Source organism: Rhipicephalus sanguineus, chromosome 6 (assembly GCF_013339695.2).
Source record: "Rhipicephalus sanguineus isolate Rsan-2018 chromosome 6, BIME_Rsan_1.4, whole genome shotgun sequence".
NCBI lineage: Eukaryota > Metazoa > Arthropoda > Arachnida > Ixodida > Ixodidae > Rhipicephalus > Rhipicephalus sanguineus.
In genome coordinates, this window is record NC_051181.1 from 16876298 (window position 1) to 16894245 (window position 17948).

At 44.7% G+C, this 17948-nt stretch overlaps 1 protein-coding gene across 1 annotated transcript in view; it reads left to right on the plus strand.

Annotated features, from left to right (window-relative positions):
* Positions 1-17948, plus strand: part of LOC119395618 (ribonuclease ZC3H12A) — a 310368-nt gene that overhangs the window by 248659 nt on the left and 43761 nt on the right. The window contains exon 7 of the mRNA XM_037662598.2: positions 11353-11560. Coding sequence (XP_037518526.1) covers positions 11353-11560 — 208 coding nt within the window. The remainder of the gene's footprint in view (positions 1-11352; positions 11561-17948) is intronic.

Sequence of the window (17948 nt, forward strand, 5' to 3'; positions counted from 1 at the left end):
CCCAGACTCTTGAGCATATCGTGCACTGTCGGTGCTTTTCAGTACCGCCTGGTAAAGTGTTGTCGCTATGGGGAAGCTTCTTACAGAGACTTGGTGTGGGTAGCTTGCAAACCAATGATCTTTCTTTATGTCCAGTTGAAGAAAAAAAAATCGAGTCACTTGAAAGAGGAAGGGAGAATGGTGAAACTAAAATTTGGTTCAATAAATAAAGTGTCCACGACCATACCTTGCGAGGATTTTGGCTCATGGGTTCAGTGATGACACATTTCCTGCTGACTTGAGGTAGGTCCAGAGATAAAATGCCCAAGGGTGTGCTGATATTGTCACATGGTTGTGACGGTGAACAAGGTTGCAGCAAGACTGGGAAATACGGAACTCTTTATTTGGGCAAATTTGTGCCCGGATAATGAAAGCTCGAAATACAAGCTGTAGACGCTGCGCACTGATAGCAACGTGAACTGTCGTCCGAGTGAGCCCTAAGCGCAAAATATATTTGTCGAGTGAGTCTAAGTGACCTCCACCTTTTTTTTCTCGACCTCTGGCAATATTTATGATTGTAAACTTACGAAAATGTGCGTTGAATTTATCAGCATTTATTGCAGCAGACTAATTTGTGCAGAAACAGGTAAAACTTATGATGTGGTCCGTGTTGCAAAGTTTAGCAGCAAACATACTTTTTGTAAATGTGAGAACGGAGTAGGCAATTTTAGAAAATGTCATTAGAATCCACAAGCTGTGCATCTGATCAGCTGTGTAAGTCTTAAAACCTCATGAAATGACAAAAATCGTAGCGCATGCAAAAAAAAAAAAACAAAGCTGTGTTCAAAATGCAAAGCAGGGCATTTTTATTGACCGGTGCGCATGCCCACATGGTGTACGGTTATTTCGTTTTCTAGGGAGTCCCCGAGCACTTTGCCGGCATTGAATTTTCATGCTGTAAGCTGGATTGGTGGATGCTATGAACGTCCCCTTTATAACGACATGTGCCACCAGACTTGACAAAAAGAAAAAGAAAAAAAAAGACACCTTTTTCTAAGTTGGCCTAAAACCGTGTCTACTTCGATTAATTCGATCTTACCATTGAAAAAAAAAACATAAATTCACAGCCCAGCTTTCTGCCTCTTACGGCAGGATGTCCTTATTTTTTGTTCTTTCTCTATAATTTTCTGCCACCAATACGCTAACCGTCTCTTACTTATTTCTATCGCAAACATGTTCAGCTTTCCATTGTTGGCCCTAAAACCCTAAGCTTCATGTAGGCTCGTGCCCACACGTATACCTGGGTGGCCACATTAAATCAGAACGTGCTCCATCGTTTCTTTAGCGTCCCCACAGCATGTACATTTTTCTTCTTCTTTACTGAATCTCGCTGTATGACTACGCGTACTAAGGCAACCCGAACTTGCTTCAAACAGTAAAGCGCTTCCCCTTGAATTATCATAAAACCTTTCCCTCCTTATTTTGTTTTTACCCTTTCAGTAGTTACTCAGTGCCGTCTTTTTTTCCATCGCTGTTATCCAATAAATCCTCTTCCAATCCCAATAAATAAATTTTTGGCCACGTTGAGCGCTCCTAACAGGGAAAATGCAAACTAACTTAGACGACCGCTAAAAGAGGAGTCAGTAGCTCCACTGCGTGCATCTTGATGGAACTCGTCCCGGTTAATTTTTTCGCCCTCTGCGGCAATTGCTGGAGCACTGTAACCATAGGTCGGCAAACTCACTCATGAGTCGACTCGCTAGGGCTCACTCAGACTCAGATCAGGCAGTGAGTCTGAGTCTGAGTGAGTCCGGTTGAAGAAAATTTTAGTGAGTCTGAGTCCGGGTGAGTCCGGTTGAGGAAAATATTGGTGACTCTGAGTCTGAGTGAGCCCAAAGCGCAAAATATATTTCTTCAGTGAGTCTGAGGGAGCTCCACCTGTTATTGCCAACCTATGGTCCTATCTACTTATGTTCAGCACAACTATCAGCCTTATACAGGCTTAAGTTTATACTCAAGTCTACTCACATATATCTCAACGCACTAGTGTTCATGTGACATAGTATCTATATTTATGGATCAGAGCCGTGAGTTCGGGGGGGGGGGGGGGCACCGTTTATGAGAGATATTGGCGTTAAAATGCATTGACACCGTGATCGAAACAGCAAATTTTGCCCAACGGACTCATGAGTACACTCACCCAGGCTCACTCAGACTCAGGTCAAGCCGTGAGTCTGAGTCTGAGTGAGTCCAGCTGAGTATTGTGCTGGAGTTCGAGTGAGTCCGGTTGAGAAAAAATTTAGTGAGTCTGAGTCCAAGGGAGTCCGGTTGAGGAAAATTTTGGTGACACTGAGTCCGAGTGAGCTCTTAGAGCGAAATATATTTCTTGAGTGAGTCTGAGTGAGCTCCATTTTTTTTGCCGACCTATTGTAACCACTGAGAAACTGCAATGACAGAGAACCTGTGACGTGCACGGCGGCTCAAAGACACTTGACACACCACCAACACGACCATGTGCAGAATGACAACAGGAAAAACAAATGCACAAAATGAAACCCCATCAGCGTATTAATGGTTACTATAAGGCTGACTGAAAAAGAACAGTTGCATCCCCTAGAGCGTTTTGCCAGCCAATGAAGAGCAGGCATGGCCTCTGAAACTGGAAGATTGTGCACACTCCCACTCCTGCAGAGTCAACACAATTGGCTACTGGAAGCCAAACTTGACCAAGCCAGCGGCAAATTCAACTGGGCAGCTTTCAAAATCAAGTGGCGTGGCTTAAGGTGGCGGTCCCACTGCCGCCATCTTGCCATTAGTTCAAATTCAGCCACCAGATGATGCCACTCAGTCATGCTAGGAAAAAAGGGGGGAAAACTATGTTATTCGCTGTCGCAGCATGCTCTGGTCTGTCCCCGTTGCGACTCCTCCCTTCTTTTCGGGGGTGCAGGGGTGCGGCGACACCAAAGAGCTTCGTGGGTGTTTCGATAATCTCTTTTGGAATGTTGTAAGTATGCGTGCCCCCCCCCCCCCCTAAGAGAAAAAGAAATGCTTTGCCCAGGGAGCCTTTGCATTCCTGTGCAACTCTCCAGAAACTACTCTCTCTCATGGAAAGTTAGAACCACTGGTAACTGGTACAACTATATCTGATAGAGCGTCGTCGACGAAAATAGCACAGGATGAACAGGGACACGAGAAGAAGACGCACAACACAGGCACTAACTTTCAACAAAACGTTTATTTTGCATGTGCACAGCTACTTATACTGAACACCTTACAAAAAACAAGATCACACGTGCACAGATCCTTCTCATGTCACTATCGCCCTGGCATGTTTATCTAATTTCACTCAAGGGAACAGATGGGCAGCTAATGCAATTGTGACCAGCACGTGATATGGCGGCTGCCTTGATGATTTCTCACGAAGGGGATGACACACATCGAGTTAACCCTTTGTATCCCAGCGTCCACATATGTGGACAAAACATATCAGTGAAGTAGCATCAGGCTAGCCAATGCATTGCCTTAAAAATCAAATTGAAATGTTGGCATTACTTCAGCATTTCATAAAAACATTTATATATGTGTCCACTTCTGTGAACAAACAGTGGTAAAACAGCGGCAGAACAATGGCATTCTTCTCACGTCGCCTGTAGAGGTGTATGCCTAGATATTTTTTTATAAGTTCACTCTAAATTCGTAAGAGTTTTTAAATTATTCAGCTTTATTCAAGAAAAGGAAGGTTTTTATGTGAGTTTTTGTTTGCACTGTGAGCGACGAAAGTTTTGTAAGTCTGGTTGTCGCAGGCATACCGAGTTCGTGTAAGAAGCTAATAGAACACCACACGGTAGTAGGACCTGCTTCGTTGCCGTGCAGCTCTGCGCAAAACATTACCTGTAATATAGCTAAATACGCCTTTTAGAAGTTATGTTTTGAATTTATTTGCTTTATTTGGGACGTGGATTAAGTGATGAAGGCACATGTGCCATAATTTTACAATACAAGCTGACTAGCGGAAGCAAATGTTCTGATTGCACCGATAATTAGCAGCCTGAAGCAGAGCCTCTTGAACAGTGCTACTGCTGATGATGAGAGCATTCAGTATGAACGTAACCATGAACGCATTGGTAATGATGATCAACGACGATAAAGACGATGACGAACACGTTGCAGCAGAGCTGTGGGCAAGCAAACGGGCCTTGAATGGTGCTGGTTATGATGAAAGCGTTGAACATGAGGATTAACGTGTTGATGATGACGATAATGAACGATGATGATGAAAGTGTTGAATCAGAGGCATTAGCAAGCGTGATGATGATATTAATGGTGAAGGCATTGATTATGGTAAGTAGTGATGATGGTTAATGCGTTGAAACAGAGCCAGCAAAATTCCCATGTAGGATGAAGGAGGATGCGCCCAGTGTCCACAGATGTGGACACTTGTTTTCTTCTAGAGCTACATTTCCCTCTTAATATGTATTCTTATTGTATATACGCTAAAAAATATTTACTTGCGCAACTGGATTGGCTGTGGGATACAAAAAGTTAAAAATCTTATACCTATCAAACATATGTTCGCACCCGCAGTCACGACAGTGTACACTAAGATGACCTTGAATCGCACTATTCACATCGTACTAATGTTCACTTAGCTGATCGTTGATTCATCGGCCAGTTTGGCCGATGTAAACTTTACTACAGGTGATAGGGATCTGGTACACAGTTCTGTGAAACGCTGTCTGTGCTTTTTCATTACATACAGCTTTGGTTTGTTTGCACAGTGAGACAACAAGCTTCCTAGGTGCTGAAAAAGCATAAAAACAACATCAAGGCCAGGGTTCTAATGTTGGTGCCTTAAATTTCATTTCCTCTGTTAAGGCTCTCGTTGATGGCTTCCAAGATGTGGGAACATAGCTCGTGTTGAAATCGAGAGTTCGATGGAAACCGGTCTGGTCGGGAAGAAACATGATGAAGGGAACGAAGTAAAAAAAAACCTGTAAGGAGACATTAATAGTTGTTTGGCCTCATTGTGAACAAAGCTACCGTATGGAAGCCAAAACGTCGTTTTCTTTTAAGCTTTTATTTGGTCGGTGTACTTCATTCCCTTCATCATAGCTCGTGTTACAATATCTGACTGACTTGTGCACTTGGAGATCAGCTGAAAGAGCTAATTTTTTGAAGTTGAACCACATGGATTCCACAATTAATGCTGGCTGCGATTAGCCTGGGGTGGAGCTAGTTCTACAAAAACAAAAAGGTTCCTGCTAGGTCATACTTCCTGGCTCCTGGCCACTTGGTTTAATTCATTTCCCAACCAACTGGTTCTAGCTGGTTTTCAGACCAGCTGGTCACAGCTGGTTTTATTTCCTGGTGAACTGGTTCCAGTTGGTTCCATTTCCAGAACAACTGGTTCCAGCTGGTTTCATTTTTCAGACTGGAGTGGTTTCTGCTGGAGACCAAATGGAACCAGCTGGTAACCCACTGGAAGCCAATGGGTCCCAGTTCAAACCAGCTAAAAACCATTTAAATATGTTCACCTGGGAAATGACTGCAGTAATTTTTATGACTGTCAGTAATTTAGTACTCGCAATATTTTTTATAACTGCATATTACTGAGGTCGAGAGTATTTATTCCGCCACTAATTGAGATTGCCTAACTCTTTTTGCGATAAGCTCCGTTTAACTTCTGTGCCATAACAGAGAGCGTGTGACAGGGTTATTATAGCGTGTGACAAATCTCTGCAACTCTGCTCAGTCCCTGAAGCATGTGAAAAATTTTTGGTGCACTTGAATTGTGGGGCAACAAGCCAGAGTTGCCAGGTGCTTTCAAGCCAAGAGAAGCCCAATGAAGCGGAAGTTTAGCCGTTTGCGGTCCTTTACCCGCCTTTTGTCCATTCCGGTCTGAAACTAAGGAAATCAAAGCTTATTTATTTTATTTATTTATTTTGTTACCCTCAATCGCCGAAGCTTTACAGAGGGGAGTGGGTTACAACATGAAAAATATACGTGCTATTTTATACATGAACAAGACTAAAGCAAAAAACATCTCTACTCAATGAAACGCAACAAAAGTGAAACGTAAAAATAAGGAAATCACAATAAGCAAATAGTGAATGTGGTAAAATTATACAGTACTAGCAAGAAAGTGTAAAAGTAAGAGAAATGACACGCACACACAAAAAATCAAGAATCCACTGGAAAACGCTGGCATCTTGACACGTGGAGACAGAAATTCGTAGGGAGGGGGAATAGATCGGATGACTAAGGAGAGCTATCGCGAAATAGGTGAGCCGATAAAGAATGACGAAAGAGGGAGTGATCAGAGATGGAAACGATGTCACCTGGTAGCCGATTCCAATCGTTTGATGTGACCGGTGTGAAGGAGCAAGAAAATGTGTTTGTGTAGCAGAAAGTACCTTTAACCTTGTGTTCGTGGTCGATCCGAGAGGAGTGATATGTGGGAGGCGTAATGAGCTCATTACGCAGTCATGGATGATGGTAGGTCTTATGGAAAAGGCAAAGGCGGAAGTACTTGCGACGCAGTGATAGAGGTGGCAGTGACAAGTGGTGCTTCATTGCTGTTACGCTTGATGTACGGTGATAATCCGATAGAATAAAACGTACAGCGTTATTTTGAGTTAGCTCAAGGTGCCTAATCAAGTTTTCGTGGTGAGGGTTCCAGATTGCAGCAGCGTACTCCAATTTCGAGCGCACGAGGGTTTTATAAAGAAGCATCTTCAAGGAAAGTGGGGCGTTGCTAAAATTTCGACGTTTTATATCCCAATGTACGGTTAGCATTGTTCGTGATGACGTTAATATGGGCATTCCATGTTAGATTGAAAGAAATGGTAACGCCTAAGTACCGGTATGACGACACGTGGTCAAGATAAACATCACCCAGTTTGTATGTTGAGGAGTTATTAAACTGGCGGGAGACTGTCATTAGCTTGCATTTTTTGGGATTTAATTTCATAAGCCATTTATCGCACCAATTCCTAATGGTATTTAAGTCTGTCTGCAAGATGTTCCTATCATCATCGGTACGTATTTCTCTGTAAAGCACACAGTCGTCGGCATATAAATGAACGGATGAAGAAACGCAGTCAGGGAGGTCATTAATATATATTAAAAACAGCAGAGGTCCCAGAACTGAGCCCTGCGGTACACCCGATGTTACACTTATTTCCGGCGAGTCATGACCGTTAACAGTGACGTACTGAAGACGGTTTGTTAGAAAGTAGTCGAGCCATGCCAGTACATTCGAGTCAAGGTTGAGAGAGGAGAGCTTATGCATTAGTAAAGCGTGATTGACTTTTTCAAATGCTTTTGCAAAATCCAGGAAAATGCAGTCAATTAGAGATTGTTTATCAAGAATGGTATGCAGGTGATGAGTGAAAAGAAGCAACTGGGTTTCACAGGAAAACGTAAGCCTAAAACCGTGTTGGGCCGATGTAAAAAATGAATTCGATTCTAAAAATTTCGCAATATGTGAGTGCAGTACATGTTCCATTAGTTTACACGGAATGCTCGTTAGTGAAATGGGCCGAGGAGTGTTTATTACCAGACTTGTGTATCGGCACAACCTTACCGACCTTCCAGTCCAGCGGCAAGGTTGCTTGGTCAAGTGACTGCTGGAAAATCTTACACAAGAAGAGAGACGAATATGCGCTTGTTTGTTTGAGAAACCTTGAGTTGATACCGTCAGTCCCACATGATGAGGATGTTTTTAAGGTGTCAATTAACTTCGAAATTCCTGCAGAATCAAAAGTGATAGGAAACATTGAGCGGTAGTCACGGCACACAACTGCGTCAACAGGTGCAGCAGTGTTTCCCGAGAAATTGGCTGAAAAAATATTGTTAAATAACGCGGCACATTCAGATGGTGGTAGCGGCTCACCAGAGTCATCGTTGATTGATAAATCCGCATTTTGGTTAGAATTGATAACATTCCAAAATTGCCGGGGGTTCCTTGATAACAATTCAGGCAACGTATGCGTTTGGAAACGATTCTTAGCAGCACGCACAGCTTCCACGTATTCTGCCTCAGCATTTTGATACGCTACCCAGCAATCTCTAGTATTTTGCAACTTGGCTGTGCGGAAAATGCGCTTTTTTCTATTAGACAAACGTTTGAGATGCGTGTTATACCACGGTCTTTTTGTGTTGTTCCGTATGCGTCGAAGGGGAATGTGCGCATTGGTGAGATTAGTAACTAAGTTTTTGAAAAGATCCCAGTTCTCTTGTACACTTCTCTCTTCAAAATTGCAACAAAATGTGTCTAAGTACGCGCACATATCTTGGTTAATGGCGTCAAAATCTGCATTGCGGTAGTCCCGGATGTACTTGTCTTCATCAGTTCCACGTGAAAAAGACATGGTGATGTCGAAATGTAACACCAAATGGTCGCTCAGACCAGGAAGATAGATAATTGGGGATATGAAGTCTGGATGTCTTGGCAAGACTAGGTCTAATGTATTAGACGATTCATTAGTTACCCTTGTTGGTTTCGTTACAACCTGGGTGAAGTTAAAACAATTACAAAAATCTAGGAACTGTTGGGATTGTGTTGAAAAGGGGTCGAGCAGAGGAACACCAGTGTGCCAGGTGATGTTAGGAAAATTCATGTCACCAAAAAGAAAAATTGGTGACGAAGGATACCGAGTGACGACATAGCCGAGAACGTCATGCAATTCATCGACGAATGACGATGTATAGTTTGGAGGACGATAGCATACGCCTAATATAATCTTTGTGTGCTTACTTGAAATACCAACCCAGACTGTTTCCAGAGAGGACACAACTTCTACTTGAAAAGAGGAAATTGTTTGCGATACGACTATCAATACACCACCACCCTGTCTATCTTCTCTATCGCACCGATACACATCATATGTGACGTCAGTCTGGAAAATTTCTGTATTTTCCACCGTTGAGTTGAGCCATGTCTCGGTTAATATTACTAATTTTGCCTCCATTGAGGAAATATTAGAATTAAGCTGAATCCTGTGTTTCATAATGCTCCTTATGTTGGAAAAAAGAACAGGGACTTTGAAAAGAGCAGTCACGTCATCATTCCTACCTCCGGCTAATTGTTACTTGTGAGAACGACTGGAATGAGTAGAATTCGCATTAATTTTGCGGTTACGAGTACTAAAGGCGGGTCCATTGCGACTACCCGATGGCTTATCTTGGGTGACACTGTCGTTTGGAACGGGAGTTGTAGTCTTACGAGTTTCCTTCTCTAGTATACCATCAGTTGCACGGTCATAAATGTAGCAAGTGTTACCTACATACAACTTATCATGCCGAACTGAGAAAGCTGGTGACTGTGGCAATGAGTTTGCAAACTCAAATAGTTTTTTCCGTGCAACTCGTGTGGCTATTGAAAGGTCTTCTGTGACGGAAACATTAATACCTTTAAACGTTGCTCGCTTAAAAAGAACTTGTTGCCGAAGCTTAAAACGACTAAACTTGACAATGACAGGTCTACACCTGTTTTCTTGGTAGCTGCCACCTAACCTATGCGCACGCTCAATTACATCATCAGTTATGTTCGGGTCGACATGTTGCGTCAGAAGGCTTACAATTTTTTCCTCGGTTTGTATCCACGATTCCTTAGCGTCCGGGATACCATGAAAGATTAGGTTATCACGACGCGCCCTGTCTTCAATGTCGTCAAGGCGTGAACTCATGACAGTGCTTGTTCGTTCGAAGGTTTTCACGGCCTCTTCTGCTAGATTGAGCCGCTCTTTTACGTCATCGATTTTGTCACATTGGGCCTCGATTTTCAATATTCGCGTATTCATTGCGACAAACTTTTCTTCGAAAGACTTCTGCGCTGTTGCGACATTAGCCGAGATATCCACTTGGCCCTGGGCTAGCCTACCCGTCTCAGCCTTTAGTTCTCTTAACATCGTTAGCACTTCTTTTTGCCATTCATCGGGACCGGGGTTGCTTTCAATATCTCCGCAACACAACAGCTTAGAAAGTACATGAACATATTCATCATATGCGGTACACAGTGCGTGGGGGCACGGGAAAAGCAAAGTACATCTGTTGCTAGTGCGCTTAGCGAACAGGGAACATTTGTTACTAACCTGCACGAAGTAAAAAAGTCGCATGAAGCGGAATTGAGCCATGGTGTCGCAGGTGACTTTCCCGTGCCCACTGAAGCGATGCGAAGCTCCGAGCCTGGTTATAGCTTGCGCTGAAACTGGTTGCTTTGTCGATGCGGCTGTCCGGGTCAAGCGGAGCGATGCGTCTTGCGGATAATCGTTGAAAGTCATCAGATGGTACGGCGTTTCACCGCTGTCGCTGTGCACCGGCTGATTTGACTGTTGATCCGTAGGCATCAGATAGACGGTGCGTGACACGTGGCAGCTCGGATAAGTGGCGAAACGGACCAGAGCCTGCACGAAGTAAAAAAGTCGCATGAAGCGGAATTGAGCCATGGTGTCGCAGGTGACTTTCCCGTGCCCAGAAGTCTACTTACTCAATTAGAGACGGTGCATAATGCAATGAGAAGATGCGCGTGTGAATCCAGCAGGAGACAACTTGTCGCGCAGGGTCCGACCACGGACTGCTGTGGCCGTGTTGCAATGTCGGGAGGGGCTTGACCACAAAGGGTTCATAATTGTTCTCATTCTTGAGCGTATTTTTAAATTATTTTAAAAAAGTCATTCAGATATAAAGGGAAAGTAAAAGATAGCCTTAAACATTCTGTGCAACGACAATGGAAAATATGTGCAACTATGAACGAAAGCACATTTTAAGGTAGTCTACCGGGTAGTTAGTGCCCACTCTGTTTAGTGCACATTTGCCAGTGTATCAATAATGTTACGTGTTGACTCCTCCAACGTATCTTTGATTTCGACACTGTACTGCGCAGTCATAGACAAGCGTACTATTAGTGAACGCGACGAGCACTAAAATCACTATACATGCAGGAGAAATGTGAGTGAGCCCAATAAACTGAACAAGCAGCTCGGGGAAAAAAGAAAGCCAAGTCCGCTTATTATAAGCGGAAAGGGCAACTGTGCAGTAAAACTCCAATAGCGAGGTAGTTATTTGGTGGTTACATGGAAAAGTGTTGCAGGGCTCCTTGAAAACTACCCAACGATGCATAAAAATTTATAAAAGCAGCTCTCTAGCACTTTTTCTTAATTCAGGGTCTCGGAATTGGCTGCGAAAATACTAGTTATAGCTCTTCAGTGCTGCCTACACCTTTCTTAGACCAAGTCATACAACAAACATTATTGATGCATTATTGTGACACGCTTAGCTTTGTGCCAAGTGATTTTGAGTTTATATATGCTTGACTTTTGGGAAGATGGGGCCAGTGCCACATTGACTGAAGTGGTTCTTCATGCAATGCAGGTGAGCTGCTGAAGACGAAAAGCCTGCCGCCTGGAACGAGTGAAACGATGCTGCCCAAGAAGAAAGTGCCACTCTCGCGGACAAAGTCGTCAGTGCCGTCTCTGTTGGGTGCTGACCTGTTGGAGGCTGACGGTGGAGGCCACTTGTCCGTGGCTAAGCGGCTCTCTGATCCGGACTCGGGACTCGGAGCGTTCTCGCTGCCCAAAGGGTGAGCTGCCACAAGACTGCTTCCCCTGATTTGGCCACAAGCATCTGCCACGCAAAGGAAAAGGGCCCAAACTGAAAATTTTAGGCTGGTGGAGTTTCTTCAACTTATCATCATCATCGGGCTAATGATTTACCCTGCCTAAGGATAACCTTACTTATTTCTTGACTAAGTTAGATGAAACTGCGCAGATTTGTTCAGCTGACTTTCACTTGCATCTTTAATAGGTCAAGTAAATCCCGATGTAACTGGTGATGACTTTCTTTTGTCTGCTGGAACAATAAATATATATGTATGGATGCGAGAATTCATGAGGAGTGCAACGCTGCAAGCAGACTTGAGATGGAGCTGTTACTGTTTTGACTTACAGCACAATGAAGCTCGGTGTTTGCACATGAAGAACATTAAAATTAAAAGTGAACGTTTGGAGCCATAAATGAAAAGCTTACTTTCAGCGGTGCCTACCCTGCCTATTTAGCTTTATGTAGCAAAATGAATTGTAGCTCTAGCTGTCCTAGGTCCAAATACTATACAGTGATGCTGCAAACAAGGAAAGTGGCCAAATGCTGTGTTCTGAGAAAAGGATGAAAATATGGTGAAACATTTACATAGTCTTATGCAGCGAAACATATGAACAAAGTAATGAACAATAAAGCGTGAAACTTGCAGATTAGTGCAAAAAATAGTAATGGATTCTGTAAATGTGTTTCTTAATGTTCACGATTTTCGGCCTTCAAAGACCCGTAAGAAACTCGTGAATTTCATCACTTTCCTGTTCCCACTACGTGACCCTCCCAGCCACATTTCTTTAATGTCAACTGCAATACTCAGCTCCCTCTTACCATTTTCCGTGGTTATTTTTTTAGTTTCTTTGTTATCCTCCAAGTTTCTGCCCTGTACGTTGGAACTTTCCACTTTAGGGACGGCTGTAAATTGCCTGTCACGATTTGGGAATGCCTTCCCTATGCACAAAAGTGCATGCTCATTCTTTGGTGACTTTCAGGAGCAGGCTCTTAGTAACTGCAGAGCTAGACTGTGACCTCTAGTGGTGGCTGAACAAGCGCTCACAGTGAAGCCCTGCATTGCATCCAAGTGGTGAAGCATGCGTTCTTTCCTCTTGCTAGCCACGTTACTCGTTACAGTGTTCTTAATTAAAATGAACACAACAAAGCCACGCATGCGAACCTGTCTCTCCTTTGGATTGCCCCGCGCGCTATATCGGAGTGGCAGTCTCTCTCACTAGTATTATGCAGCAGCCCGATCAGTTAGAGCTGTGACCCCCTATTCTGCGGTTTGCGTTGAGCCGCGACCGCAGTGGGTTTCAGGCCAGTGGGGATAAAGACAAATCTTTCAACTGAAGGCGTTTAGTCACCTCAGATACATATCTGCCAATTGCAACAAATACAGCAGCACACCCAATTAGCACAATAGCACTTCAGCAGCTGGGGGCAAACAACAATTAACAAATATCAAGCACACGTCGATGGAGCGATAACTGCTCAGCTCACCTTGCGCGGCTTTTGCACTCCGGTCTGGGGCAGTAGTTGACACTCCATGACTGGGACGCTGCAGGGTTTGATGGCGGTGCTCGGGGCTTGGGTCCGATGTGGTCAGTCACACCTGACTCAGACACACGCTCCCGGGTTGGAAGGAGGAGTCTCCCCACCAAAGGGGCTGTGGGGCAGTGGCAGAAAATGCCCCCTTCCCGTCTCTCGTTGCTGCACGCGTAAGAGGTGCCGTGTTGAAGAATGTAACCCGACAAACGACAGCTACACGGTCGTCTGGGAAGAGAGAATCATCGCGCCTAATCTATTTTCTATTTAATTAGACAGCTTTAATATAGTGGACGCAATGCCTTAGCGAATTCAAACTGCTCATGTTTGGCTCATGATTTGGAGAACCTTGTGGGTTTTCGTAATGTGTGGCAAAGCGCAGGGCATCCAAGCGGGAAAGACAACATGGATAGACCAAAACTAAAAGCAGGCCAGCTTCAGTGTAGATGCCTCAGGCAACACAGAGGGAATGAACTACACTGACATTCGAGCACTGAGGCAAGAAGTAAGCAAGCTCTCTCAAACCACTAAAGACTCGACTACAGGGTGATTCTTTTAGAACTGACCTATTTCGTTTGGGCTGTAGTTTTGTTACAAAGTATCCGATTTTAATGTGTTTTGCGGAAAAACATTCGGGAGGGACGAAAATTCAATGGCCTTTCTCGTTTTTTTTTTGTTTGTTTTTTTGTGCAACGCAAACAAACAAGAATGAATAAGAAATAATGAAAACTGCGAAATGCTATACGAGAAGGCATGGCTTGCGCTTATAAAACATTAGTCTGATTGCCATGCAGTGTGCCAAACATGACTAGTAAAGGTTTGTAAAAGTTATAACGGTTTATAATCACTTAACGTACAGTAGATGTCGAAATGACCACCCGAAACGTCAAACTGTTCTGACTTGAACAGTACGCAGTCTCTCATTGTATGGAAGTTCACGGAGGGTCATCGTTATTTCTTATTCTTTTTTTTTTTTTCGACATTGCAAATAGCTCCCCGAATCTTTTGCCGCAAACCGCATTAAAATCGGCTAATTTGTAACAAAATTTGAGCCCAATGAAAGAGGTCAGTTCTGAATGAATAAAGAAAATGAGAACACATGACAGATAAAATGGAATTCTCTGATCTGTCAAACAGAGACATATGGAATTATGACCTCAAAGAAGAGTAGCTAGCGGCTGTAAAAAAAGGCCGTCTGAAAGATGAGCAGGGAAATATTAATAGCAATTTTAATGACATAGGTCATTCAACCTTACTAAGAAAGCCAAACGGGACACCAACGTTGCATGGGTAACTATCAACAGGATTAGAAAGGCAACTTCTCCATTAGGAATTTACCTATGGCAAGGTGATTCACTGCTTGTCTAGAAGTACTTAAACCACTAGATTTTGAAGAAATGCGAATTAACATTGAAGGGGAATTCCTCGATTGTACAACACTGAGGGGACCAATCGAAAAACTAAGAACGTAGGCAGTTTTGCCCAAAAGACCATAAATAAGCCTGCAATTCTCCAGGGAGGGTACATTAATTTATTTTTAAAAAAGCATTTATTTGCAAGAGGTGCGAGTGAATAGTTATCCTTACCTTTAAAAAATATCGAATATAGCGTGATACAACAACTCCGAAAGTTGCCTGCGCATTCAAACGAAACCATTGCCAACAGCCTCCCGTCAGAGGGGTCAGATGTAGTGTCATTGCCATCACAAAATGGCGACGAAGCACCTTTTGTTTTGAGCTTGCGTACACGATTTCGTGCGCAACTGAGCTGTCTGTGTCATATTTGTTCCCAATGAATTGGAATTGGTGATGTGCACTTTTATCGTCAATGCTCTTGTCAAGGGAAGGTTATTTTGCATGCTAAAGATAGCAGCGTCGCATCCTTTTTGCACCTGTGACTATGAGTAGCGCAAACAAAATGAGGAGTTCCTCAGCTGCATGTCAGTCGGGAAAAGTTTTCATGGGCCAAAAAAGGGGATAATAATCAGACGAGCTTGCCATGTAGCCCAAGTTACTCCGTGTAGATAAAGCTTGTTTAGGTAATAGCCCTGGAACACTCACGCTATGGCGTATCTAGTAGCCCAGGGAAACTGGATCACTGGAGAAAATGAACTGTCAGGAGAATAAATGTTCCATTCTAAGAAGGCAAGCCGGCGTCATTGCATTTGGGTACGTTTTTATTTTGAACCCGTGAAAATTTGGTGTAAAAAGGGTGATTCTTTTGTGGATGTTTCTAAAAGTTCATCATACGGTGCGGTGTCGGCATACGACTTGCGTAGTAAAATCAAGGTTACATTATTTGTGTAGTGGCGTTGCCAAGTAAAACAGAGGTCGGGGGACGTATAATCAATGTTCCGCTGCATCTCACCAATCTAAGACTTGCAGATGACATAGTGTTCTTCAGCAACGAAGGCAACGAATAGTAAATGATGATGACGGAAGGATTAAACTGAGAAAGCATTAAAGTAGGGCTGGAAATGAGTACGCATCAGAATACCTAAGCCAATTACAAACAGTGCTCATGATTCACCGGAGAGTGAGGATGGCCCGGTGCCTCTGCATTCCCAATTCATGACTGGCTTGAAGCGGAGAGTCATTGCACATAGCCAGCGCTTGCGTATGTGGCAGAATTGTGGAGAATAAGAAATACCGCACTCGTGAAGAAGGTGTGTGATGGACAACAGGCTGACAGCAGAGTGGAGCAAACAGGAGTAGCTGATGTGCTTGTCGACATGGCAGAGGTCCAATTAATGCAGGGATGAAATGCTTCAGGGTAAATTGGAGATTGAACAGGCTGCTTGCTTGTTGCTGGAATTGTTAGCACGTGTAGTTGCCCTTTTTTGCATTTATAGCCTTATTCATGTCCAGAATGGCCTTTACCAACATGGCATAAGATATTCTAACATACCAATTAGTTCTAGCAGCCTTGCTGGTCTCGATATTGCCATCTAGAGGCGACTTTAAAAGTAGGCGGCTATCATACGACTACCAAAACATGAAAATTGGGGCGGTCAGCAGTGCCTGTTCTTTGTTGCATCTCTGTGCAGAAGAACGAAGAGCACCACAAGTTGTTCAGGAAAGTTCTCCCTGTGCATCAATAGGAATGTCATACTAGTACACATGTTTGCCCTTCTTTTTTTGCAGCTCTGCATTACTTCTTTATGTTCAGTAAAACTTGACCCAATTAAGCTTCAAGAATCTCTTTGCCTAATGGTGACGCCTTAATAGCTCACTTGCAACTTAATGACTCAAAAGCTGTGGCATGAAATGTTTTAATAACCTGTTTAAAGAGGCTCTGCGGCACAAATTAAGTATGTCATTTTCACCACTTCTTCTGGTACCGTGGAATGCGGCGATATCATAATGCAAGTGGGAACGCTGAAAACAAAGCAGTTATAATTCTATTTTTAACAAAGAAACCACCTTCTGCTCTGACTACAGCGCCACAAAACATCAGTTCTCGGCACTAAAAGTGACATTTGGTCACGCCGGCGGCTGTGCATTCTGATTGGTGTTGTGGTAGCCTCGATGCTCACCGGAGCCGAAGACTACCGCGGGTTCAGGCTTAGCGAGCCACAGGGCCGCGTCTACCGTCGCCTGCTTACGTTTAGCGCACCGCTCCGCACGCGCTCAGCTAGCAAAGGCGTTGAGCGCCGCGCAGCATAAACACAGTGTTCGAGCTAACATACACACACAAACACTTTATTTGCCTTCTGCGGCACCCCAACACACACACAGTACACGTCCGCTCCCGGGCACGGGGAAGCAAAGGGCTTCCCACGCGGACGATACACCAACTGGGGTTCCGCGAAGCACGTCGCAGCTCGCAATGGCGAGCTTTGACACGCCGCTCGGGAAAAAGGTCCCTCGCGGCTATGCTGCGCACCCTAGCGATGACCACTGGGCCTGGTCGCGGGAGTTAGGGCAATCTCCGTACGCGTGGGCCTCCGGCAAGTGCGACTCGGCGTGGTACGACCGCGCACGAGCACTAGGCACCGCTCTCTGGCTTAGCGTACGAACCGGAGCTAACACTGAGGTAAACACGCCTGCAAGGATGCCGAGGCACCCAGGCAGGCTTCAGTCCAGCGATTCCCAAAGGGGACGTTGGACCGGAAAGAAATACGTGCTTACCCAGCGGCGTCCGAGGAGAGAGAGAGTTCGTTCCGGCCTGCCCGCGCGTCAGTCGCCGAATTTCGCGGCTCTCCGACCGCGCGCAGCGCCACCACGAGTGTCGGCGCGTAGCGCAAAATGGCGCCGCTCGCCGTCGCGGGAGAACGGGAGAGGGAAAGGATTCGAAATGCCCGCGCAGTGGCTTCGGGCGCGCCTCGGATCCCCACATCCTCCTCTCCTTAAATCACCCTATACCGGTCTGCAAAGGCAGCCGGTCGTCGCCCATGCATGCAAAGGCGTTATGCAATGAGCAACAGCTAACCTCAGCCCAGGCCCACAACTGCTCTCTACAAATAAAAAAAGGAAAAAAAATAATAACACAATACACTTGAAATACACTATACTATACAATATGGTGCTACGGAAGGGGGTAAAAGAAATTAAGACGAGTGTTCGTGATGCTCACACGGGAGAGCGTCCACGGCGCGAAGGGGAGGCGGCGCGTAATGTTGTTGGCCAGAGTGCGAGGCAAGAGGCCTGTTTGATGTCCGCATGCCCGGAACGGGCTCACCTTCGGCTCGTCAATCTAGTCGATGACAGACCCGCGAGTCCGACGAACGCCGCTTCGGTGGTGGTTCGGAGGTCCCGAATTCCAGGCTGGATGACCAAAGACGTCGCTGGGACAGCCGGTCCTTCTGCTGTAACCCTGACGCCAAACCAAATTAGCTG